This window comes from Fukomys damarensis, unplaced genomic scaffold (genome assembly GCF_012274545.1).
Source record: "Fukomys damarensis isolate Sample0158 unplaced genomic scaffold, DMR_v1.0_HiC HiC_scaffold_19, whole genome shotgun sequence".
Lineage (NCBI taxonomy): Eukaryota > Metazoa > Chordata > Mammalia > Rodentia > Bathyergidae > Fukomys > Fukomys damarensis.
This window is the reverse complement of record NW_022900931.1, coordinates 11,528,840-11,553,860: the sequence shown is the minus strand read 5'-3', so window position 1 is coordinate 11,553,860 and position 25,021 is coordinate 11,528,840. Positions and strand designations below refer to the sequence as shown.

Genomic DNA, 25,021 nt, shown 5'->3' with positions numbered 1-25,021 from the left:
GGACTGGGAGGACCGGGCCGGGAGCAACTTCTGCCGCAGCTGTCCCTCCAAGCTGCACAACTACTCCGCGTCGGTGGCGGGGCAGAACTCGGGCCGGCAGGCGTGCATCCGGTGCGAGGCCTGCAAGAAGGCAGGCAACCTGTACGACATCAGCGAGGACAACTCCCTGCAGGAGCTGGACCAGCCGGCGGCCCCGGTGACCATGACGCCCAACGCCCCCAGCGCCAAGTACCCCCAGAGCCCGACCAACTCCAAGGCCCAGAAGAAGAATCGCAACAAGCTGCGCCGGCAGCACTCCTACGACACCTTCGTGGACCTGCAGAAGGAGGAAGCCGCCTTGGCCCCACGCAGCGTGAGCCTGAAGGACAAGGGTCGCTTCATGGATGGGAGCCCCTACGCCCACATGTTTGAGATGCCAGCCGCTGAGAGCGCCTTTGCCGACAACAAGTCCTCAGTGCCCACTGCCGGACACCACCACCACAACAACCCGGGCGGAGGCTACATGCTCAGCAAGTCGCTCTACCCTGACCGGGTCACGCAAAACCCTTTCATCCCCACTTTTGGGGACGACCAGTGCTTGCTCCATGGCAGCAAATCCTACTTCTTCAGGCAGCCCACCGTGGCAGGTGCGTCGAAAGCCAGGCCGGACTTCCGGGCCCTTGTCACCAACAAGCCGGTGGTCTCGGCCCTGCACGGGGCTGTGCCAGGCCGTTTCCAGAAGGACATCTGTATAGGGAACCAGTCCAACCCCTGTGTGCCTAACAACAAAAACCCCAGGGCTTTCAATGGCTCCAGCAATGGGCATGTTTATGAAAAACTTTCTAGTATTGAGTCCGACGTCTGAGTGAGGAAAGAGAGAGGTCAAGGTGGGCGCGGGAGGGGTAGGGCTGTGGGTCCTGTGGTGCGCTTGTCACAGCCGGGTCAGGGATGAACTTGGTTCCCACTTGCTCCTTTCTTCTTCTTTTACTTTATTTATGGGATCCTGGAGTTCTGGTTCCTGTTGAAGGCAACCCTGGTGACCGGCACCATCTCTCTTCCCTTTTGCAGTCCTCCCTTCCTCCCCGCATCTGTCTGCCATTTCTGGTCCCTTGCGAGAGGATGAAGCAGGCCCTTGGCACAGGAGGGTGGAGAGGAGAAAGGACACACTCCGCGTAAGAGCGTGTCTTCCTAGCACAGAGGAGCTCTTTGGCATGCACTTTGAGTGAGGCCAGGAAGAGCACAAGGCGGGCGCTTGAGCACAAGAGTAGCTTTCCCCAAACTGATCTTTGCATTTAGGCAGGGAAGCAAAAGCATCCAAGTGGTACCAGTCAACATCCAGCTTGTGAGTGAAAAGAGCCTTCTGCTAAGGTCTTTTTGCATGGATGACATTTGCCGAGGCTCCTGTGCCCAGGCCGTGCATGTTTCTATATAAGCCAAAGGAAGAGGTGTTTGCTGCAGCTCCATGTGACTCATAGTGGGGAACTGGAGTGAAAGGCCACTGGTGGATGAGTGGGTCCCTAAGCAGACCGGAAAGTTCATTATGATGGAGTTCCACAGTGTGTTGGGAGCCAGGGCAGGGGTCTTGTGTGGGCATGTAAGTCCGGGTACGCTTGGGTGCCTCTAAATGCATACCTTGACTCCTTTTTCTCCCTATTCCTGTGTAATGTACTTGTTTTGGCTTATATACAAACAGAGACAGTCGTATTACCTGGATGTTGGCTGTCTTTCCCTTCCACCTTCCTGAATTAGGAGAATGGAAGTTCTTGACAAAGCTAATGTGTTGGAGACCAAAAAAAAAAAAAGAAAGAAAGAAAGAAAGGAGAGAGAGAGAAAAATGAGACAATCCTACAGAAGCAAAGTACAACAATTATTTCTCAGTGATTACCAGTGGTTTCAACCAGTTTAGGCCAAGAACTTTCCAGGAGGGCAATAGGGAAATAGAAGCAGCCATAACTCTTTTGCCCATACTTGAAAGCAAAAGATTCTATGAAATTCTTTGAGCTTTTAGACCCCTGACAGGCCAAGGTTGGGGGAATAGCTTGGTAAGACTTTAAAGAAGAGGGGAGTCCTGTGTGGTAGGGTAAGTGAGAGAGGGGGATGTTTTCAGTGCTTTGATCCCTTCTTACTTAACCTGGAGCTGGAAAACCAGGCCTCTTCTGCCTGAAGTGATGATGACAGATAAGGGGAAACAGATAGTAAGAGAAGCAAAGCCCCTGGAGCACAGCTCAGGAAGCCTGGAGAGAAGGGAAGAGACGTAAAGTGGGAAAGGGCCCACAGGAGACATTCTCCCACCATCTCCCTGGGCACGGCTCCCCAGAAGTGTGGCTGGAGCCCAGTGTGAGCACTCTTGGTAGATGCCCTTCCACCCTCCTGTAACACCTCAGTTTCCTCTCACACTGTACCATTCAAAAGTAAATATATTTGTGTGCGTGTGTGCGTGCGTGTGTGCACATGAAAGTCCAGGGACGAGGGTACAAGCAGACATGTGCCCCCTTCACTTCAAGTTGGAAAATTGGGAAGGGAAAGGAGTATCTGTCACTACTGGTCCTCTAACTTGGGTAGGGGTGTGCTCTGGGTCTGTCCCACTGTCCTGCCATCCTCCCCTCACTCAGGGTGGCATCCAAAGAGCCCTGGGTCTGTCTGGAAGCTTGACCAAAGGATCTGCCTTGTTGTGCACAGGACACATAGACCAGAAAGGTGCTCACCCTCCTCTGGAAGAAAGCCACCATGTCTCTTCACGTCCTCACTCCAAGGCTGCTCTTTGCCTTCCCGTCTGCCATGCCTCGAGACCCTTCCTCATTCCCTGCCCTTGACTGCTGTCCCCTCCCCACCTCCTTGAGTTTACCTCAGTATCTTTCATTTTAAAGCCAACTGAAGGCCTTGTAAAGCTGTTTTCTTTCTAAAACAAACGTGGGGGCAAGGGGCTGAACCTCTCACAGGTTTGGAGAGAGGAGCACGGAGTGCTTTACCTTAGATTCAAGGAAAGACTTTGAGAGAGAGGATGGAGGGTGTGAGGTGTCTCCAGGAGGAAGAAGGAGAAGGGCCATAGGAACATTGCTTCACCCTGGCTCTGCCCAAGAGCCAGGAGCACATCCCCTCACTCTTCCTCTTACCTCACCCCTTAAAATTAAAAAACAATAAATAAATAAGCCAACTAACCTAGCGAACAGCAATCTAGAACACAGGGGGCTCTGGTGGTCTCCACTGGTGACCGAAATCAAGATGGTGTTTATTTCATATGTAAATATTTTGTTTTCTAATTAATTTTGTATAGATAAAGTGTTCTCTTGTGAGTATTCAGGGTGTTGGGCTGGAGGGAGTGGGGTGGGGATGGGAATGAGGGGGAAAGTGTTTTGTTATGGTTTTCCATTTTCCCTTGGGGGAATTGTTTTGTGTGGCTTTTGCTTCGGGTGTCTGGAGAAAGTGAATGTGAATGCAGGTTACTATGGTGGAAAAGCCAGGGAAAAGTAATTTGGGTCCACGCCCTTCCCCTCCTCCAGAACCATTCTTCTTACTGGTGTCTGAGAAATGTTCACCCACTGGGACCTGGGGTTTGCCAGGATTAGTTTGTCTCTAATAAAGCCATGGTCTGACTCCTGTCTTCTGCAAAGACCATAGGGGACCCACACTCTACAGAAGACGGGCTGGTGACACCAGATTTTCCCTGTCAGTACCTAAGGTAGCAAAGGTTCCTGAAAGGGCTTAAAACAGAACTGAGGTCAAACGAACTTTCCCCTCCTTGTTGTGGCTTCTCAGAAAGCTCATTGCTGAGGAATCCCTGACATTTAGTGACCATCTCACTGCTCTGACCCTTTTCTTCTTAATCTCCCCCATCCCACCCATAAAAATCAGCTGTGCAAGTGCACTCCGAAAATGTCCACTAACTCGGCTTTTTGAAGCATATGGTAAAATCTGGTTACAAAGAGAAGGTGTGGATATGGATCTTTCAGATTCACACACTTTTCTAGAAGAAATTGCCAGACTGCTTAAATTACTTGACTAGGCAATTCCCTTAGAAACACTGCTGAAGTTAATTTTGGACGTAGAAGGATGGGAATGTGAGGGATAGTGATGATGCTTACTTTATCTTTGCCTTGTTCTCACTGCTGCCATCAGGAAGGTGCTATTTGCTTCAAGTCAGGTGTCCATAACCTGATCTTGGGTAAACCAGACAAATAGAATTTCCTTCATGGGACTGTTGGCTTTCTGGGAGGTGGAAGACTCTCCCTCCCTCTCTTTACCATGGGATGAAATTCCCAAATCCACATGCCTAGCATATTGCATTTGTTCTTATCCTCCTATCAAGAGAAGCTATCATCTGGGTAATTTCATTTTTCTGAGCCCACTGTTCGGCCCACTTGACCACTCTCCTTCAACTGGATGTTTAAATTGAGACCAAGTAAAACATTCATGGCCTGCTCAAGAGAGTTTAAGGAAAGGAAAGCTGAGCATTGTCAAGTTGTAGACATTACTTAATCCAGAGTAAGAAGCCAGTAAAATGCATGAGAAGGAGTTCAGCAGTAAGCCCCAAGTATATCACTGATGCAAGTGGACCAAGGCCCAAACCATTGAAAACTGTGAGATTCTGTAGATGCCCTCAGGAGCACCTGGTGTTCCCATGTTCTTCAGAATCCTGCTTTCTCTCGTGTGCTCTTCATCCTACCCTTCCATGGCGGAAGTGGGTCGGTGGGTGTGGCCCTGCATCTCTCCTTTCAGTGGCATTGCTGAAATCTCAGCATTTCCATCAACCTCAATAATCTGACTCTTGAATTTGCCTGAATCAAGAATGTGCATATCCTTCAGAGTGACCCATGTGCAGTGGGCTTTGTTATTTCCAAAGTTGTCACTGTGAGTCCTCAGCCAGATCTTGGGAAGCATCCTTACAATGCATTCCCCTGTCCTGGCCATAGCCATGTTGTGATTTGGGGGATTCCATTAAATGTTGGTGGTGTCAGTAGTGCCAAAATGCATGTGGAATGTTATAAAATAGGAGTTGTCTATACAGTTAAGTGAATGTCACCCACTCCATCCTTCATGGCCATCAGGAGATGCCCAAGGGAGAATTCTCTGCAGAGTGCTGGTCACTTGCACCTCTCACTTAAGAAATAGGATTACTTTGCTTTTGGCTTTCTGTTTGTTTTTTTAAATAAATAAATATAAGATTTAGGGGCAAAATAACCAGATTGTTTGGGTAATAGTTTTTGGAAAAGCTATTCCTGAACTCACTTTATTTTTTTAATCACTGTCTCTAAAAAGGCCCTGTCCCTGCTTGACACACTGTGTGTGTTGTTTGGGTATGTTAGGAATGACTCAGATGTGTGCATAAATAATGTGGCTACAGTGCCATTGATGAATGCATTAGGCATTTCCAGTATTGTGATCACACCTTATGTGCTCTCCGAGCCCAAAGCCATATAGGAAATGTGCGTTCAGTGGGCTGCTAACCATTATGTTTGAGCCTTTGCTCTCCTCACTTGACTATCAGAGTTTCTTCTTCCTGTCTGAGATGGACAGTCATCATGTAGCACTTCTGGCCTTACATGGTATATGCTCCAAGACATGACGTCTGGGTCCTATAATGGCTTTCAAACTGCTAGCTTCCCACACAGATTGGTTGCTGTAGCACGGAGCTTGTCATCTGTCATTGAAATGAAAGCAATGCCAGGAAAAGTAACATACTAAGCCATATTAGGGATTTATACATTTAAACACCTAATGTACATTAGGATTCTCATTCCTTTTCCTGGGAATAGGCTGTGATACAAGAAAGGGAGAACAGAACACAGAGTAACAGAGCAGGGAGCAAGAATACAGGTTCCAGAGGTGAAGACATATAAATCACATTTTGTCTCCACCTGTTTTTATTTAGGGTCCATGTGACAGTGGAATAAGACTTTTACTTGGGAATTATTTTCAATACACAGTCACACAGAGTGACATTTATAGATTTCTAAATTCAACACCTTGACGGGCAAGTTAAGGACTGTGACTTTACAATGCTTCTCCTTCATAACAGGACACTAAGGAAGCAGCTAGAAGATCAAACTATAAAGTATAACAAAAGTTAATTATGCTATCTGTTCCCTGCCCTGATTCAGTTATCTTCCCATTAGCCTAGTTGCTCTCTATTCTGTACGTCCCCTCCTCCAAACTGGTTGCCCATACACACTGTAAAGGAGCCTTTTGACTACCAGGTGCTACTTAACCTGTGAGGAAAGTTTTTAGGTCTATCAGATGTTTGGGCCCATATTAAAATGCAAACAAGTTAGTCTGCGAACTTCTAACATTGATCTAAATCTAGGATTTCATTCTAGTGTGGGATATTTATTATTATATAAAATCACAGGATGTCTGAATATATCCCACCTTCACCCCATTTCAACCTCATCCGTTTGATCACACAGGGACCCTGTGCATTCTGTGACTTATAATATGTCCCTATGTATACCCCTGACAAAGCCCCCTGCCAAAAACAAATTCCTTAAATGAAAGTCACTGTTATTTCTGTGCCTTGGAGAGACTGGTGAAATTTAGGGCCTCTAGTTTACAATAGTGAAGCACAGAAAAGGAATTTTTCTCAGAGAGTGATAACTTAGAAGTAACTCGGGGAAAGTGGGAAAAGTCAGCAATCTTCCACATCTCTCTGCCACTGTGCCCCTGTGTGTACATGTCAGAGCCTGTCACAGGGAGGGCCAGCACTGCTCTGTGCTTCAAAATGTAATAATCGCTGGTGTGATGATGAGGGCAAAGGCTCCTGATGAGAACTGGAGGTGGGAAGTAGACTGGATGCGAAGAATTCCTTATAGCCCCAGGACTCTACTGTGTCGCATCTGTTTCGGCAAAGGTGAAATGGAAGTCAGTGCAAGAATTAAGGGTACAATTAAGAAGCACAACACGAGGACCGTCATCCTAAATATTTAGTTTCCATGCTTTAAACTTGAACTACTTTCATCTGTCATTATTTTAATGTTGTGATTTAGGAGATGGAGCAGAATCCAGTACTATGCAGGGGGGGAACAAAGCAAAAACCTCTGGTGAAATATGTTAGTTCAATTAAATCAATGACTACTGAGTACAAACTGTGTCCCTGGGCTAGTACTGGGAAGGATATAAAAGGTTTTAAATAGAATATATTATGCTCACATAGAATATATGAATGCATAAGCATAAAATATTTCAATGTATATAATATTTGTGTGTCCACTAAAGATTACACATTCAGGTTTAATATTTTCTGGTTTCAGGGTATGAATCAAAGATATTCATTATGTTATTTAAAAAAAAAAAAAACACTACAGAGGTTCAGCTGTCTACATCACAGCCAAGTCTAGGCCTCTTCTTTGGGAATTACTACACCTCCCAAAGCTGAAACTCTGAAATTCCCTCCTGAAGGGCTTGGAGTTTTTCCATCTTATCTCCCTTCTTTCATGATCCTCTTTGGTCAAACCGTAGATCATCTAGCTTCGTTGACTTCCCTCTTTGGTCACAGGAAGACACAAGTGGCCTTGTGTTCCCCTGTGGCATCAGTTCTCTTGCCAGAAATCTCTTCTTCTGCACTCTCACCACACTATTTTGCTATTCAATGCTATTTCCTCACCCCCATCATCCACTACATCTCCAAGAGCAGCACAAATTCAATTCGTTTAATCTCACCTGCACCCCACCCGCCTTGGACATCTGTTTTATTTCTGCTATATTGACTACCTGTCACAGTCTCTGTTTGTTAAATTTGATTTTCCCTTTCTTTTTTTTTTCCAATAGGCAATCTTTTCTCCTATGTTACCAAGACGAAGCATCCCGTTTTGAATTCTCACATAACCTCTCTTCTCTGCCTTTCAGTGTCTCTTGTCCTTCTCTCATCTGTCTATTTCCTTTCCCACTCAGTGTTCCCCTTCCCTGTGCTCTAAAGCTACCTTCTGACCTCGCTGAAGTGGTCTCCATCCTTCCAATAGTACCTCTCTATGTTGCATCTTTAATGCCTTGCACACACCTACCTGCAACTGTCTCAAAAATCAAATCCTACAAATATCTCTAAGGACAAATCTCTCAGCTCAGTTAGACTCTTGAATTTCTGTCCTATCTCTATTTTCTCTGCACTTCAAAACTTTTACTTTCTATCTTCATCACCTAGTTCTCCTGGCTTTTATAACAGGGTTGCAACCTGGAATGTCTGGAAACATTCCAATGAGCTTCTCTTTACCAAGTCCAATAACTTGGTTTTTTATTTACCCTTATCTTTATCCTCAGTGACATGGTTTAGCCTGATCATTGTAAGACAGTGCATTCCAGTCATCTTATCTCTCTCATCCTCTCTGACCTCACTGCACCCTGCTTTTCCTCAGCATTCACTTGCTCTGGTGACCGTGACCCTCTCTACCTTATCTGCAAACAAGCTTCTTGTCTTGCACAACATTATTAATTCAGAATGAAAATTAATTTTAAATCTTTACTCATAGATACTGTGTGCAGTTCAGTTTGGAGCACACACTTCCGGTCACCTCATTTCATATTGACTCAAATATCCAAAACTATCTCTGCAAGACAACATAATAATCAAGTTCCCCTTTTGGTTAACGGGACCACCATTCCTCTGTCACCAAACTGAAGCTTCACCACATACCTGTGCCTCCTCCATTTCTCTCCTCCTGCACATATAATTATTTGGAAAGGTCTGCTAATTCTTATCCCTAAAGTTTTACAGATCCTTTTCATTCAGTCTCTTCTCTCTAGTCAGGATTATTGCAATGTGTTATAGCATGCTTCCAAGAATTTATATCTGAGTCTATTCTTTCCAGTTTTCATTTTCCAAATATAAATCAAATTGTGTCATCCTTCAACTCAAAAAGTAATCTTTAATGGGCTTCACTTGCCACATTCTTCCATCAAGCATTACTTCTTGTAACTTGCCCTGTGTGTGTTTGGTCCCGGGCAAGAAGAGATCACTTAACTTTCCTATAGCATCTGGTTTTCTTCCTTGTGTCTTTCTTTAAATTATTCCCTTTGCCCAAAATGCTGCTATCCCCATCTTCCATCTCACCCCTTCCTGCATAATATCCATTCCTTCTATATAACTCTCCAAAGACCAGAACAAGTAACCACCACATCTATTTTCCTTCACACTTTATAAATTTAAAAAAATAAAATTAGGCATTTTGTGAATGCTCATAACACTGATCATCTTACTTTATAGTTATTTGGTTACATGTTTACCTTCCCTGATAGATCCTAAATGGGAAATGTATTTATACATCTTTTTGTCTCATGTAACACCTACCTGAGTACCTTGTATATGAAAGGCACCACTAAATATTTGATATTATTATACATTATAACTGAAAAAGAGTCACTATTTTGCCCACTGGATCCTTGAATCTGAAGTAAGACTTCAGGAAGAGAACTCTCTAGTATCTCTCTGTTTCTCTACACAGAATCACAGCAGTGCACTGCATGCACACACTTCCATACTGATTAACATTTCCGATGGGAACGTAGATTATTTTAAATTGCACTTTGTCCTTGGAAATCATTCTGTGACTGATTTGTGGTCAGTAGAGTCTATTTGGGATATTCTATATACGAGGGTAGCAGAGAGAGAGAGAGAGAGAGAGACAGACAGAGAGAGAGACAGAGAGAGAGAGAGAGAGAGAGAGAGAGAGAGAGACTGAGACTCTGACACACATTCATCAAATGCTGGGACTCAGGAGCTGCTCAAAAGCATTGAGTAGAGCTTGTATCCAGAGACCACTACCGTGACTGAGCCTAACAATACTTGGATTGATCTCTGTGTTGAAAAACCTCGTCCCAATTCAGGGTCACTAGTCACACCACGTTCTGGCTCCCAAATGATGGTCTAACAGGACCGATGTGTTTAGGATCTAGCACCGGTATTTCCCACGCCTGCAGTGACCATGTCAGGTCAGACTTTGAGGAACTCTGTGTGCTGCTCATGACTTTGTCTTGATAATGCTCCATTTCTTTCCTGGACTCTGGATTCTTACCCTCCCTTTATTTTACAGGAACCCCTTCCCCCAAAGCAAAGATGAGAGTTGAGGTAATGTTCCATTACCTCTGCTCTACACATTTCAAATGAAAATCAGTTGGGATTTAAATGTGTTAGTTGAGAGAGAATTCTAGTCTCTAAACTCTTTCTTTGGAAATATGAAGGAATCTGTTACTATGAGTTAGAGGACATCGCTTCTGATTTTACAGCTCTCCTGTTCTTTCAATCTCTTAGCCCTGCTTGCTATTACCCTGGTCTTTGGGTTCTACTTAGTGGTGTGATCTATTTGTTCTGGTTAAGATCAGCTTCCTTTACCTCTCTGAAGAAACTCGCAAAGTTGATACTGTCCTTTCACTTAAACTGCTTGGGTAACTGATCATGTTTTCTTTCCTTCTCCTGGCCAGCCTCCTCTATAAATCTCATTATGTCATTGGCCATGAATTATTCTCCTTTGGGAAGCATCTACTGTCACTGTGTGCTAATTTAAGCATACTATAGAAAACTGAACTAAGTTACAGGCAGTGACAAGTGTCTTTTTCAAAAAAGCAAACAAAGTCTATTCTTCATTGAGACAGGAGAGGGTAGAGAAATTATTATTGGCAGGCTGGGGTAAAACTGGTGACAACTTGGGAGATATCTAATAAAATTTAAAATATAAGTCTAGGTGGATAATTTTTTTCGAAAGTCCAATTACATCTAATAGTCTTAATTCTGGGAATGAGGATAGTTAACATTTTAGAGCAAAATACATCTCATCACATTGCATTATGAGGCTTAAAAAATGAAAAATATTCTGATAATAGCTAGTACTAAGGTGGTAAAGCAGCCATTCTCCAAAGAAAGACATTCACGAATCTCTGTTAGACCAAAATCTCATTCGGTTTTACCCATGAAGTATTTCTGTCTATTTTTTTCCTGTAAGTACCTGTAAAAGATAAGGGATATAGGAGGAAGGAAAAAACAGGAAGTCTGCAATGGAGCTTCTTCTCATGTCTAAATAAAGCTGAGAACTCTTTGGTTACTGGCTTTGGTGGCAGTTTCAGAAAGTAGAGAACTCCCAAAGAGCAAGACCCACACCTGATGACATCTGGGTATCCTTTCCTTTACTCACCTCCTGAGGGCTACCTTCACAACCACTTGTGGAGCGTAGATTGCTTGGTCCAATACTAAAAGTTCCAGAAAAAATTAACAGCTTCCCAGGACAGTGTCAGAAAGAATTGTACCCACCTTGAGAAGAATAAGGATGTGGTTCCAACCGAATCTGTGCAGTCTCTTTGCAAGGCATCTGGCTACAGGTTATCTTTAAATCCAGATCCAGGCTCTTTGACTACAGCATCCGAAGAGCTCTTGGTTTTTACCCTGGGACGAGAGGGAGGGACTCATCCTACCTCTCCTCTGTGCAGAATCTGAGCCACCTGGTCATGAGTCCCCCTGTATACCCTCTGCAGAAAGAGAATTGAAGTTCCTGAGCTCCGATGGGGGTGGGGCCTTGGAGGGTGTGACCACAGGGACAGGGGTGATGCTTGCCTCTCTTAGATAAGGACATTGCCTGTTTCCAGAACAGATGTTTTTTCCCCTAAATTTTTTTTTTAAATAATGCCTGAAACCTCAGTCCTATTCAGCATAGTTTGTGTAGTTAACTGCCATTGTTACATTTGAGTCATAGTTGATCATTTCTTTTGAAGTCAATGGCTATTTTAGTGTTCCCCTTGCACGTGACATAAGAAACATCTGCAAACCAGTGATGAGGCCTCTCTATTGCCTCTGGCTGAGTTGTGCTCTCGGTAATTTATTAACTGCTTCCATCTATTCACCAAAGTAGCCAAACTACACCTAATTAGATAGTCTCTTTGCCATGAGTGTTCTAAGGTCTGCACACACACACACCCACACACACTCACTCATGCTGATGTGCAAAATCATAATGACATCCCAATTGCTAATACCACTTTATGGTTAATAAAAGTATTCTTTGAGTACTTTAAGGAAGAGATATTACAACTTATCCAGTTTATTCTCTCTTCCTCTACCTAGCTGTGGATCACTGACATCTCAAGATTTGACAGAAATATACAGGCTTTACCTGAAGGGAGCATATTCTTTGTACCGGAACAACCTAGTCACCCTGCCAACCATCTTGTCTTACCCTAGGAATCCATGAAGTCTCTTGATGTCCAATTAGTGGATCAGTGCTAAGATGGTGGAGAAGCAGAAGCCAGTCTTTCTGAGAACAGACAGTCCCGTCGCTTAGATACCTTCATAACCTGTGTACCCATATCTACTCTTTCTTTGAAGCAACATGAGCAGAAGTAGAGAGTCCTGTTCTCAGTGGTGACAGGAATAGGGGTGAGTGTCTTGTGCGACTAGTTATTTGTGCATTCTACTTCTCCCAGAGTCAAGAAGAGGGAAAGTGGCCAGACTTCATGTAGGAAGGAAAGGAGGAGGGTAAAGAAGCAAATAGGTAGCGCTTTTATTGAGAAAAATATAAAATATTTTAAAATGCTCCATCTTTGATATGAATACAATTGGAAGTCAACCAGGGCACTTAAAGCTGTGTTTTCTTTCATTACCTTTTCATTTCTTACATTGTCTTCTCTTTCTCAGTTTGTAGATCTTGAGGTATTTTTGTACCCTAAGTTAGCTCCAAGGAACGCACACACACACACACACACACACATGCACACACACACACACACAATATTAGGATGAGAAATTGAGAAATTGTGTGCACACAGTATTTTTAGCTTTATTAAGTTTATTGGTACATTTCAGGTATACAATACAGTTACATTCATCATTGGGATCTTGTACCTTTACAAGACCTATCTTGGTTCTTATTTTTCCCCATTCCCAGCCCTCCCTTCACCCCTCCATGCTTCCCTGTGTACAAAAATATTGTTTCTATATTTTTCCTTTTCACATATTTTTCTTTTCCCTTTCCCCTACCCCTCCCACTTCCTCTACTCTTTTAGATCTTTTCTTCCTAGTACATCATATCAATTATACATTTTGATCCTTATTTATACTTTTAGTTTTTCACAACAGAAAAACTGTTTGGTATTTACATATGTGTGACATTAATTTCACTTAAAAGTATGGCCTCAGTGTGCGTCCACTTAGCTATAAATATCTCTAGTTTCTCATTCTTTATACTCCATTTTATTAAAAAACCACATCTTTATCCAGTCTTCAGTTGATGGGCAATTGGACTGTTTCCAAATTTTAGCAATTACAAACTGTGTGCACACAGAATTTAATGTTTCCAAATCAGAGCCCAGTCGATCTGGTTCAATCAATCCCACTGTATTTTAACAACCAGGATGGTGCCTGCTGTACATAGCTGGGCACCTTGGGCCGTAGAAAGAAGGGTAATTTTATTACAAGATTATTCCTGAGACTTTTGGGAACTTTCAAAGGTCAGAGAATTTACTTTAGTTAATTCCTAAGAGCAGACAAAAGACATGGATCACAAAGAACAGAGAAGGGCCGTTTCTTCAGAATTCTTAGCCTAATTCCCACTTTACAAAGCTGTGGCATTTTCTAGCCTGGCTAAGCCGGCCCTCCTTGGAGAAAGGGGGTTTCTAAAATCACCAGCAGCCCCTGAGGCCACTGCCATCACTAGTCCAGTACATTCCGAATAAATCAAAGTACAGTGGTACCTCAGTTCACAAACAATTCTTTCCACAATTCTGTGATTCTGGTTGCAACCAAATTAATCCTGGAACAAATTCTGTGACCAGAATCATGGAAAGAATTAGGTTCATGAACCAAGGTACCACTACAGTTGATATGTAGCTACGGGAGAAACCATTTTTCCAAATGGCCTCCTTTGACAGGGAAATATAATGGTTTTTAATTTTATACACAAAAAGGTTGCATGACAGCAAAATTAGGTAAGTAAAAAAAGTTACATTGAAAATTCTTGCCAAAATCATAACTTGTTGGAAAATTTGAGTCTCAGTCCAAAACAAAGAGTAATGCTGCTTGAACTGTGTACCTACCCCAAATTTTCAACATTAAAAATTTATGAAACCCAGGCAACTTATTTAGATAAATCTTTTTATATTTTTTCATAGATTCCCACCTACGAACACATACATACACACACGTGCAGACGCATGCACACACACACACACACACACAGACACACTCCATTTGAATCAAAAGACCAGTTATAAAGGGCAATAAGAGAGCAAAAAAAAAAAATGAAACCAGAAAGGAAAGGGTGGAAAATTTTCTGTAGTGAAGAAAAGTGGAAGATTAAACAAAAACATTTGCATTCTGTAGAGTAAGACATTGTGAATAATTTTTTTATGGTCAAAATTTTTTATGTATCATGTAAACCATATAAATAAAAAGCCCAAGAAAAACACAAGGCAGAGGATTTTTTGCAGGATGTCACCTGGGGCAGAAACTCCAGGGATGTGTTCAGGGTTCTCTACCAGTGTTAGTTTGGGTTAGGCAGGCTACCTCAAGGGAGAACTTCTTAAATTCTTCTACCTATCTCCATGTCATTCAGGGAAGTTGAAACAGAGCAAGCTTGCTTCCACTGTTAAAGTATGAATCCATTCTGGAAACATAAGTAAAAATAATGGGAAGTTCAGATACACAATGAACTTCCAAAGGAAGGACCTATATCTTCCAGATCCATAATAAATAATCATTGGCCACCTAAATCTTGAAGTAAAAGAAACATGAGCATTCCAGTCTGCTGAGAACACTTGTAAGACTGATACTGCCCCAAAATTATAACAGTAAATTCTTTAATCATTTGTAGACCAGGAAATTCTGCTGCTACCTTTTATGCAATCCACCTGTTCACTGATGTGTGATTAATAGGAAACATTCCATCTTTCTAAAGAGGAGGGTGTCTGTAGTTTGTGCCACAGAATAGATTTTGGTCCATTCTCAGAGTATTCTGTTTGTGTCAAGAACAATGCAAAGAGTATATTAGTTTGATGTTGGTTTGTGTTTTCTGTTTCCTTGTTTTGTGTTTTGGTTACTTTGTGGGCATTCTGAGCCTGAGATGAAAGACAAGGAAGAAGTAGGAAGATGGAAAATCCCTTTTATCCCATCACTTTTACTATACAGGAGTTCTTGGAGCATGGTTCAGGACCTGATTTTAGGGGAGGACATGGTCAGAGGGAGGTGGCCACTTTTATTCCCTTGCATGGGGGAAGAGAGAATAGGCACTTGAATCTCCCTTAAGCTCAAAGTTTAGAGTCAAGCCAATTACAAATATCATTTCTCTCCTTCCTGCCCCTTTACCTCCACTATCATAATAAGAGAGACAGATTATTCTACTTTGACACCATGGTGACTTCATCTTTCTTATGACTACCGTTACAGATACCTGAATCATGAAGCTCCTTCCTGACAAGTAACAAGTCCAACTGCTGATGAGTGTATGGAACATCTTATTCCCCAGAAATGACACTTATCTTTCTTGTGTTACAGCTATATTCATGTGCAGTACAAGGGAATAAGATTCATAGGGAAGTCACCCATGGTGGCACAAGGCTGTGAAATCAGCACTCTGTGAGGCTGGGACAGGAACATCACATAGTTGTGTCCAGACTGGTCAACTTAGCAACTCGGCAAGGGCCTGTCTCAGAAATAAAAGCAATAAAAATAAAAGGGCTGGAGATATGGCTAAGTGTGAAGGCCTTGGGTTCAATCCCCTGTACTGCAAAACAAGCAAGCAATTTGTATAGATCCTAAGAGAAGGAACAAAGAATTGTTTAATTGAAACCACAAAGCTCTTGTGCTTCGTATTAAATTTTAAAGTAGAAATGAAAAAGACAACCTCCAGCCTAGCTGTTAACAGTACAGCTCAGGGAAACATTATGGAGGAAGCTTTATAAAGAAAATCCATATCAGTACCTCTCTATTTCGAGTAGATTTTAATGGGTCTGGATGCTATAGAAAAGCAGAAGAAGAAAATTCAGTTTTAGAGACCAGGGCTCTCTCTGAAGCAGTAACAACCACATCATTTTAAACTCCCCATTGACTTTGTGGGAACAATGTAATTCCCCTTGATATTATGGTTTTCGTTCTTCCCTTTGGTTATTAGAACCTGGGTAGCTCATACCCCTCTTTCCTTCTGTAGCTTACATGAAGGAATAATCTGTAGAACCATGCTTAGACAAAGCCCATTGGTTGAAGCCAGATATCTGGATGAAGTTTAAAGTGGACAAGGAATTCTTATTCCAGAGTTTCAACAATGTGCCCCTGAAGACAAGTCTCTAGGGGGAAGCTTAGATGCCCAGTAACTTGCAACCTAATCAAGTGGATGGGTTTCAGAGCTTTACCAGCTCATTTGAGCTTTGACTATATTTTTTTCAACAAAATAAGCCTTAACATCACTGTTCTTTCCAATATCTTCTGCTCACCAATAGGCTAGAGCTGCTTCTGTCCCTGGGGAGATGAATTATACCAAGAGCAAAATCAAAATTTTCTGGGCCAGTTACAATTTTCTCTGCTTCTCTCTGTCTCTCTCTCTCTGTCTCTCTCTCTGTCTCTCTCTGTCTCTCTCTCTCTCTCTCTCTCTCTGTGTGTGTGTGTGTGTGTGTGTGTGTATGTCTGTTTTCCATTGCCACATAGTGAATAAATCTACCTTATTATCACCAAACATCCTAGTGGCAAACTCTGGAGTGCAAATTCATGGAGAATGAGTACTATTAGTGTGTGCCACTTCATCCCGATGGTCTTTGGGAACTGTACTCTCTGTCCAGAAGCCACCTCTGCTTTGAGGCATTTTCCTCTCCTGGCAGCCATGATTCCAAGATAAATTTCAGTGGTTGGTGCATGACAAAAGGCTATCAGGCTATACAGGAAAGTGTCCAAATACCTATGTGTTTAGCCATCCCAAAAGCAGGTCTAATAGTTGAGGAGAGCTCTCCACATTTCTTGCATGGAAATTCTTCTCCAACTCCCAGCCTCTTGGTAGCTTTCCTGGTTCCCCTTCATAGCTTTGCTTCCCTTCCCCACCTTCTTTTCCTATTATGAATGAATATATTCGTTAGACTGAATTCTTATCTAAACTATTATATTCTTAAAGGAGGATCATGATAGTAATTTCTTCTGGTTTTCTCATTACTTTTTTTTTTAAACTCAGAAAGATGGCTGGAAAAGGAAAAACTAATAAGTAAACAAGACCTTGTTCTGAGATGCTCCAACTCAGGGTCAAGCACCAAGATAGTGGGTGTCCTCCAATGAGAGCCTGTGGTTCTGCTCAAGAAGAAGAGTGTGCTCTGGAATATTAAGCGACTTCTGTGAGAGTGTGCCCAACAGCTTTGGTCAAGATGTCTGTTGTGTCTGTAGAAGCATTTCTGCATTCTCTCTCCGCCCCCCACTCTCTCTCTCTGGATTTTCAAGGTAGAATCTGTGTGATAGAAAATGCATAGGTTTTAGTGTTAGGATGGTGGTGACTTAACACTATCCTTGACTCTCCTTAGAGTCTCCTTGACTCTTACTTAGGTTCATAGGAAGCAAGTGTTTCTAAATATCTCAGACCATGAGTCATTGCATGTTACTTTTTAAACCATTAATGTAATGCGCCTTCTGGAATGAGAAAGAGAAATTAGAATGGGAAATAGATTCAATGACAAGAAGACATAAAGCTTTGAAACATGCTCTTTCTTCATTGAGGTGAGAGAGGTGAGAAATACCTAGAAACAATCAAGGAGGGCTTGGAGGTGAGGAAACAATGATGCTCACGTATCGGTGCTCTGGTTTACCCCTAGAAAATTTGTCACTCCCTATGGGATCTGGCAGAAGGAGAAACTGTGCTGCCATTGACTGCTCCAAAATGATGATGGACGAAGTGTAGAGAGAGGCATAGGCTCTCTTTCAGGAAGCCATTGATAAGCAATGCAGCTTGATTCTTCAAAAGCTCATCCACTAAACCTTTAGGAGAGCTTCTCTTAAATGATTTCCATTCTCTAGTAAAAAATATTAAAAGTAGAAGAGCCTTGTACTCACTGTGATTACATTTACTTAACTGGAGAAACCAAAAGGCCCTGAGAAGAACAGAATACAGCATATCAAGAAATAGAGTTACATTACTTGAAACTTTTTCTTGGTACAAATTTGAAATGATTTCAGATCACAAAGTTAGGGCACCTCTGAGAGCGAAAATCCTTTAAATAAAATTAGATCTTCCCATCTCCAGTGAAAACATTGGATTGCTAATCTGATTACTGCTTATTTCAGGAAAGGAACTTGGTAGGTTTGATTACAGATAAGCATTTACAGATTGATTTAATCCAAAATCTTACATGTATCAACATGGATTTACTGACTCAGACATGCTCTTTTAATCTATAAAATACCATTAACAGCTGATAGATCATACGTTCTTAGAAAATTAGGAAGACTGAAACATTAAGTAACCTGCTCATATATTGAGTCTGATTTTACTGTGGCTGTAAGAGATTTGGGAAGAAAGCAATAAAGAAGGAAAGAGACAGAGACCAACTGACTAATGAGAGTCTTAAACGTTAAAAAAAATAATAATAAAATCAAGGACAACATTTACATAAGAAAAGGAGCATGGCAAAGTGAGCTCCATCCTCACCATTTAGAAATTTGGTTAAACAACTTACCCAGGTTGTTTGTTTGCTTTGGGGGATCTTGGTTGCTTGGATTTCCACTGAGCTAAATCCCTGGTCCCTGAGCTTTAGCTTTTGCTCTAAACTTCAAATTCATGTTCTCCCTTCCACTGTTAAAAAATCCTACCAGCCTTAGGAAGGGACAGGGAAAAAAAGTGAAAATAGAATGAAAAAATGGAAACAATGCTTTGTCCATAGGAGCGGGGGCTTGAGGGAGGAATGGGATAAAGTAAAATTTGTTTTTTAAAAATCCTACCGTCATGCCGGTACAATGTTCAATTTTCGGGTTTTTTTTGTTGTTGTTGTTTATTTGGTTGGTTGGGATTTTGTTTTTTTGTGGTTTTTTTTTTTTTTTTTTTAGTGTTCCTTTTGCTCTTACTTTGGGGGATTAGGCCTGTGGTTTCATAACCTGTTTGTCTTATCCATGCAAGGATATTAAATGAACAAAAGCTCCATGCCAGGTTGTTCTAGGTGCCAGGGTACAAGTGTAAACAACTTTGAAGTTTATGTATTGATGAAAGGAAACAGACAAAAACTCAAGTAAATACATCTTTATAGTAAGTTTAAGATGTCTATCAGAAATCCAGGTGGAAATGCCATCTAGACAATTGGCTGTACAAGCCAGAAGTTTTGGCCTGTACCCCTCAGGTAGGGCCTGAAGATATATATTTGGAATTTGTAGTCATTTGGATGATATTTGAAGCCATGGGACTGGATCTAAGAAATTAATGCAGATGGAAAAGAATTCCCAGATTGAGCCCTGGGAACAATCACAGGGGAGAGTAGCCAGATACAAATTAACTGCCACCACCGAGGGAATAGGAACCCTGGGAACATGGATCTTATCCCACTGGTGACCTGAAAGACAGTGTGTAGGGGACTATAGGTAAAAAACATAACAAGGATGGTTCAAAGGAGAGTTTCAGGAGAGGAAGTGGTGCCAACACGAATAGGCAATTCTTTTTAGGATCTCTGCTGTAAAGAGGACATAGAGATAGCAAAAGAGGAGTATGTGGGGTTGAAGAAATATTTTTTAAGATGGGAGAAATAGCCCATTTTATGCTGTCCAGCACAATCCAGTAGAGAGTAAAAACTGATGATATTTAGAGAGAGGGAACAACTGCTGGAGTAGTGTCTCTGATGAGGTCAAATGGGGTTGGATCCAATGCACAAATGAAGAGACTGGCATTAGGAGCCCAACTAGGTATAATAGAAGAGAGCTGCTGTATTGGACAAGTAGGTTGGTAAATATGGAAATATGCTTTTCTGACTGATAACTTTCAGTGGTGAACTAATAGAATTCATGAGCTAAGAGTGAGTATTAGGGTAAATACTAGAGATTTAAGAAGAGAAATAGCTATGCATTAGGCATACTACCATCCAGCAGGAAGAATGGAGATGTGAAAAAATGTAGGAGACATACCTGAGGTTCTTGGCCATAGGTTTCAAGAAATTTAAGAAATAGTTTTCCATCACACTCTGCTTAGATAGCAAGTTAGACTTAGGGCTTGGGTTTAACCAAGTGAACTCAGTGAAAGCAGTTGGAGATACGGAGGTAAGGGCAAGTGTGATGTAGCAATGATTGTGATTAGCCATGGAGTGTAAGCAGGGCAAGGAGAAAAGTGAGGAGTTTTAAAAAATGTGAAACACTGAAGAAGGCTGGGGGCAAGAGACTGAAATAAAGGAGGGTTACCAAATTACTAAATCAGGGTCCCAGAAAGAGTAATCTAGAGATTAGGAGCTGCATCTGAGGCTGGTTGTGTGGAGTTAGGATTGTGGAGGAGTTGAGGTTACTACGAGAGAAGTGCTTCAGGGTCTGTTGTGGTGAGGGCTGAGTGAGGGAGGAAAAAGTTATTGAAGGAGCTGAGTTCGAGGAACCAAGAGGCCAACATATGGGAAGGATTGTTAATGTAGATATTGCAGTAAACAAAAATGTTGAGTTTGCTTCAAAATGGGCGTATATTATGACAGGAATTAGGGAGAGAAATTCAAGAATATTTCAACACTTGCATCAAGTAAGGGAGAACAGCTAATATCACCTGCTGTGTTTCCAGTTGGATTTGATTGTTCTTGTGTGCTTTTGAGAATGGTATGGAAGTGACAGTGGTGAGCAAGGAAGGAACCTATTCCATCTCCAGGTACAATATAGTGACAGATGTGTGAGGGGAGATGCCTAGTATTCAAGATGGCCTCAGGGACCCCAGGGAGGGGCCAGGAGGGTAAAAGAAAAGCAAGGCTCATAGGTATTCCAGGCTGGTTCTGATGAAGTTTGTTTGACTGAGGTGGGAATGCTGCAAGATCGGGGGTAGGGCTTTACCAGCAGCATGGGGAACCCTAGTGCCTCATCTTCCATGTGCTGTTTGCTTTTTCCATCAAAGACACCAATGGTGTTTGTGATAGGTGAGCTACCACATATGTTTATGCATGTTATTAACTGCTGTCCTGGATTTGATTATTTATCCTGGAAAGAACACATTTTCTATTTTAAAGGTTTCTACCTAAGTTGTGGAGGAATTGTAATTCTTTGTTCTTACGTACCTTATTCCTCCTTCATCTTTGGAAAAAAACCAAAAGGATTGAAAAGCAGTTTAGCTTCTGCCCAATTCTGCCAAACAGAAGTTTCTTCTGAATGGTCATTTTTATTGAGTATTTTATGTTGTGAGACAGAGGAACAGTGAGACAGGAGCAATAGGAAATTAAAGTCTTCAAACCCCTAGGGAGAGAGTTTTGAAAGACCAGGAGAGGGTTAAGGATTTTGAGTGTAGCTGCATGAAAAGGGAACCAATGAGGACTTTGTGGGGAACTCCTGGAAGAAATAAGACATTTGGCCAAGGGAGGCAAGGAAAAAAATGTCCACTGTGAAGACATTTGGAGATTTAGTGAGAGCAAACCCAGGAGCACTCCACAAACTCTGACATAGATGATAGGCTGATTCTGCTTTATTTCCTGTGTCCCTAAAAAATCATAATTTGCAAAGAGACAAAACCTGTTCAGCCATTCCTCAAAGACTAGGTCCCCAAAGCCCACAGAATCTTAAACAGGGCATGAATGAGATCACGACACAGCATGGCTGCTGCTGGCTCTCCGCCCAACCCCAGCCTGCTCCAGTGTGGTCACGTCCTGCCCGGCATTTCCCCCCAAAGATTAGCTGGTGTTCATCCAGGCACGTCTAATGCCTTCTCTTGAGTTCCTGTGTAGGAAGAGTATTACAACCAACTCAGGGGCTTATACCATGCGTTATGCACCGAGGACCAACTGAAGTCCATTTAGGAAGGCAAAGGGAAGCAAAGGAAGCCAGAGATGGTTTTGTCGTGAGGTCTTTGTCGTGACCCGTCTTTGCTTTCCGACCTGCAGGAACCCAACCTTTTGCAAAGTGAGCAGAAAACAACATGGCCTCTGTTTACTCTGCCTGTACTTCCCTTTTTCAAGCTGTCTCCCACTGGGCTAATTGAGCACAACAAACTTGTGTGAAGTAGAGGCAAAATCGATAGAAGAGAGGGCATCTTCATCAGAGCTTTGTAACCCAATGACCATCCCAGCATTCATACTTCCAAGTAGCCTTGATGTTCATGGGTACTTGTCAGGGTCTAGCTGGCATGTGACGATGGATATCAGAGAAGAGACGGGCGGGAGGCGGCAAGGAGATCTTGACCCCAGAGCAATCTCTTTTCCTCCACTTGACAGGAACCAGTGCTCCAGCGGTGTTGGTGACACCGCAATGGCTGGTGCACGTGTGGGTGTGTGCCTGCGTGCACGCATGTGTGTGTGAGTGAGGGGGTGATGATGGAAACAAAAAACACATCCACAGTGGGTTGGGTTGCATTCACCAAGCCACACCCTCCCCAAGTCACATAGTGGAGGGGAGATGGTCACACCTTTACCCTTGTGGTCCCCCTGCCCAGGGAAAGCGCAGACGACTCAGGCCTGCCTCCACTCTGCGAGGCCCCGAGCCCAACCTCCTGCCCGGGGGCCGGCTCGCCTTCCTCTTGACTCTCAGATCTCCAGCCCATCCACCTCCAAGTTCTTTTTTTGTTTGTTTTGTTTTTTGTTTTCTGTAAATATATATTTCTTATTTTGGACATGCAGGAATCAATTGAGATTCTGGAGTGGGGGGAGGGGCGGATGACTGGGTCTTTTAAGTTTTTCCTTTCTCTCTTGGATTTTGGTGTTTGAACTTGAAAAAAATACTTACAAGTATATATATAAGCAAATGACTTACCTTTAAAAAAAAGAAATAAGTTGATTTAATTCTTTTGATTTATCTTGTTTCTCATTGGGGTTGGGTGGGGGTGGGGGGGTCCTTTGGGTGGAGGGCTTTTTTGTGAGATGTATAGGTTTCCAGTTTGGACTTGTTCAAATGACGCAGGAACAAAAATTAAAATGAATTAAAAAAAAAGACAACATAAAAACAAGAAAAACTTTGTGATGTATAAAAGCTGTAAATAGTCAAAGATTCTTTCTCTTTTCTAATGGCAAATTATTTCTGTCACTTTATATTCAAAAAATAAAGAAACCTACCACAAATTATCAGGGTAAAAAAAATACAGAATCGGAGTTTTGTTCTTGGCCTTTGTGCTTTCTTTGCCATTCTTCAGAGAAAAAAAAATGCTAAAGGTGCTGTTTGGGACAAACTCAGTCGATTATGACTGTCAGTGGCAGTCCACACTACAACTCCAGCTGGGTTAGAAATCTGTTTCAACTAATGCTGAGGACTCTTGGCTGGAACAATTTAAATAATTATTGGTCAAAAAGCAATTTTTTAAATTTTCTGTTAAGATTATTTCTTAGCTATTGACTGTTTTTGTTTTTTTATTATAAAAAATTTAAATATATTTGAACATAGATACTAATTGTGTAATGGAACCCCATGGTTCCGGCATGGGGCCTCAGTAATCATAAAGATGTGTCAGTTGTATTTCCATCATATCACTACTCAGTCTTCTCATATCATCTTGAAACAAATTCAATAATTGTACTACTTCATCTTTATTTCAATATATATTACTAAGGACTTTTGGTGTAATCACAATGCCACTATGGCATAAAACTTCAACATTATGGCTCTACAGTAAATACTTACTCGCATATGATCTTAAATATAGTATTGTTGTCAGGGTTTTTTTCCTAAATGAAATCTATTAAGCGCTATCTTAGGAGTAAGAAATTAGAGATATCTGTGCAATTCTTATCATTTGACACTCCCAAGCTTTTAAAAAATTCTCATTATTTGAGAAACCTAAAGCATACCACAAACCATACCTAGCTTCATTCTTTTTACTTAATCTCTTTTACATATTCTTCCAGAAGACTACACTACCTTCTGGCAGCCTTCTCAAGACAATAATAAAGGGGATACAAAGTAGGCTTCTTCTCTGTCATCTCCATCAAGAAACAGCCTAAAAGATTCTAGAGAATTGCTTTTTTAATTTTGTGACTTATTTGGGATTTTATTTAAAAATTTCTATTTAGGGCCAGGGATTTAGCTCAGTGGTTGCAGCACCTGCCTCACAAACGCAAGGACCCAAGTTCAATCTCCGGTACTAAAAAACAAACAACAATAACAAAAAAATAAATAAATAAATAAAAATTTCTATTTTTTACTGGTACACATTTGTGATACATAACAAATGCACTTGTAGTAAGGAATTGGTATGTGTGCATATCACGTCTTAATCATTTTTGACTTCCTTTTCCCCTCCATTTCCTTCCCTCTCCCTCCATTCCCAGTTCCCTTACCATTTATATTTAAGGGCGGGTCTTTCTTATACTGTTGGTTTAAAAAACTTTAGAAATGATACTATACTGTAGAATTCCAAAATCTTTTTGTGATTTAAGAAAGAAGTGCCTAGCCCCATTAGAGGAATTAAAGGTTTGGCAAAATATTTTGAAAAGCTCCCCTCCTTTCGATACATACATGTCCACAGCTTCTTTAGCTTGCTTGACACAGATGCTTACATGTTAATGTATACCAGCAACAGCATATTAGGAGCTGCAGGAGTGTGTACCAGTTCAACAGGACTTCATTGTTCATTCTTTTAAGCTCATAAAACCAAGCCAGAAGAACTACAATGAGGGTAACTTTGAGTTCATACTACAAAATGTCATGATTTTTTAAAACATAAGTCAAATAGGATCAGTCCATACAATTTGTTGCTTTTTCTCAAGTTTATCTTTAATCCATAGGCTCTCCACTCAACTCTATCTTTTTCCTCTCAGTGTATTTGTTTTAAAAAGTGGAATGTTTTATCCTATGGTGGTTCTCTGAGCTCAGTTTTGGAGGTTGACTTTCCACATTAATGCTAAACATAGGCCTCTGTCTTCTGTATTTCCTAGAAACTGGTAATTGGTTTACTCTTTAATACATACTTGAATTGGTTAGAGGTCACAGGAAATAAAACCAGCCCTTATTTTAACCAACATGAAGTGCATT

General features: G+C 41.7%; 1 protein-coding gene across 1 annotated transcript in view; it reads left to right on the top strand.

Annotated features, from left to right (window-relative positions):
- The window catches only part of Grin2b (glutamate ionotropic receptor NMDA type subunit 2B), a 303,881-nt gene extending 291,093 nt beyond the window's left edge, over positions 1 to 12,788 (top strand). Inside the window, exon 14 of the mRNA XM_010638438.3 lies at positions 5 to 12,788. Coding sequence (XP_010636740.1) covers positions 5 to 844 — 840 coding nt within the window. The 3' untranslated portion in view covers positions 845 to 12,788. The remainder of the gene's footprint in view (positions 1 to 4) is intronic.
- The last annotated feature ends 12,233 nt before the right edge of the window (positions 12,789 to 25,021 follow it).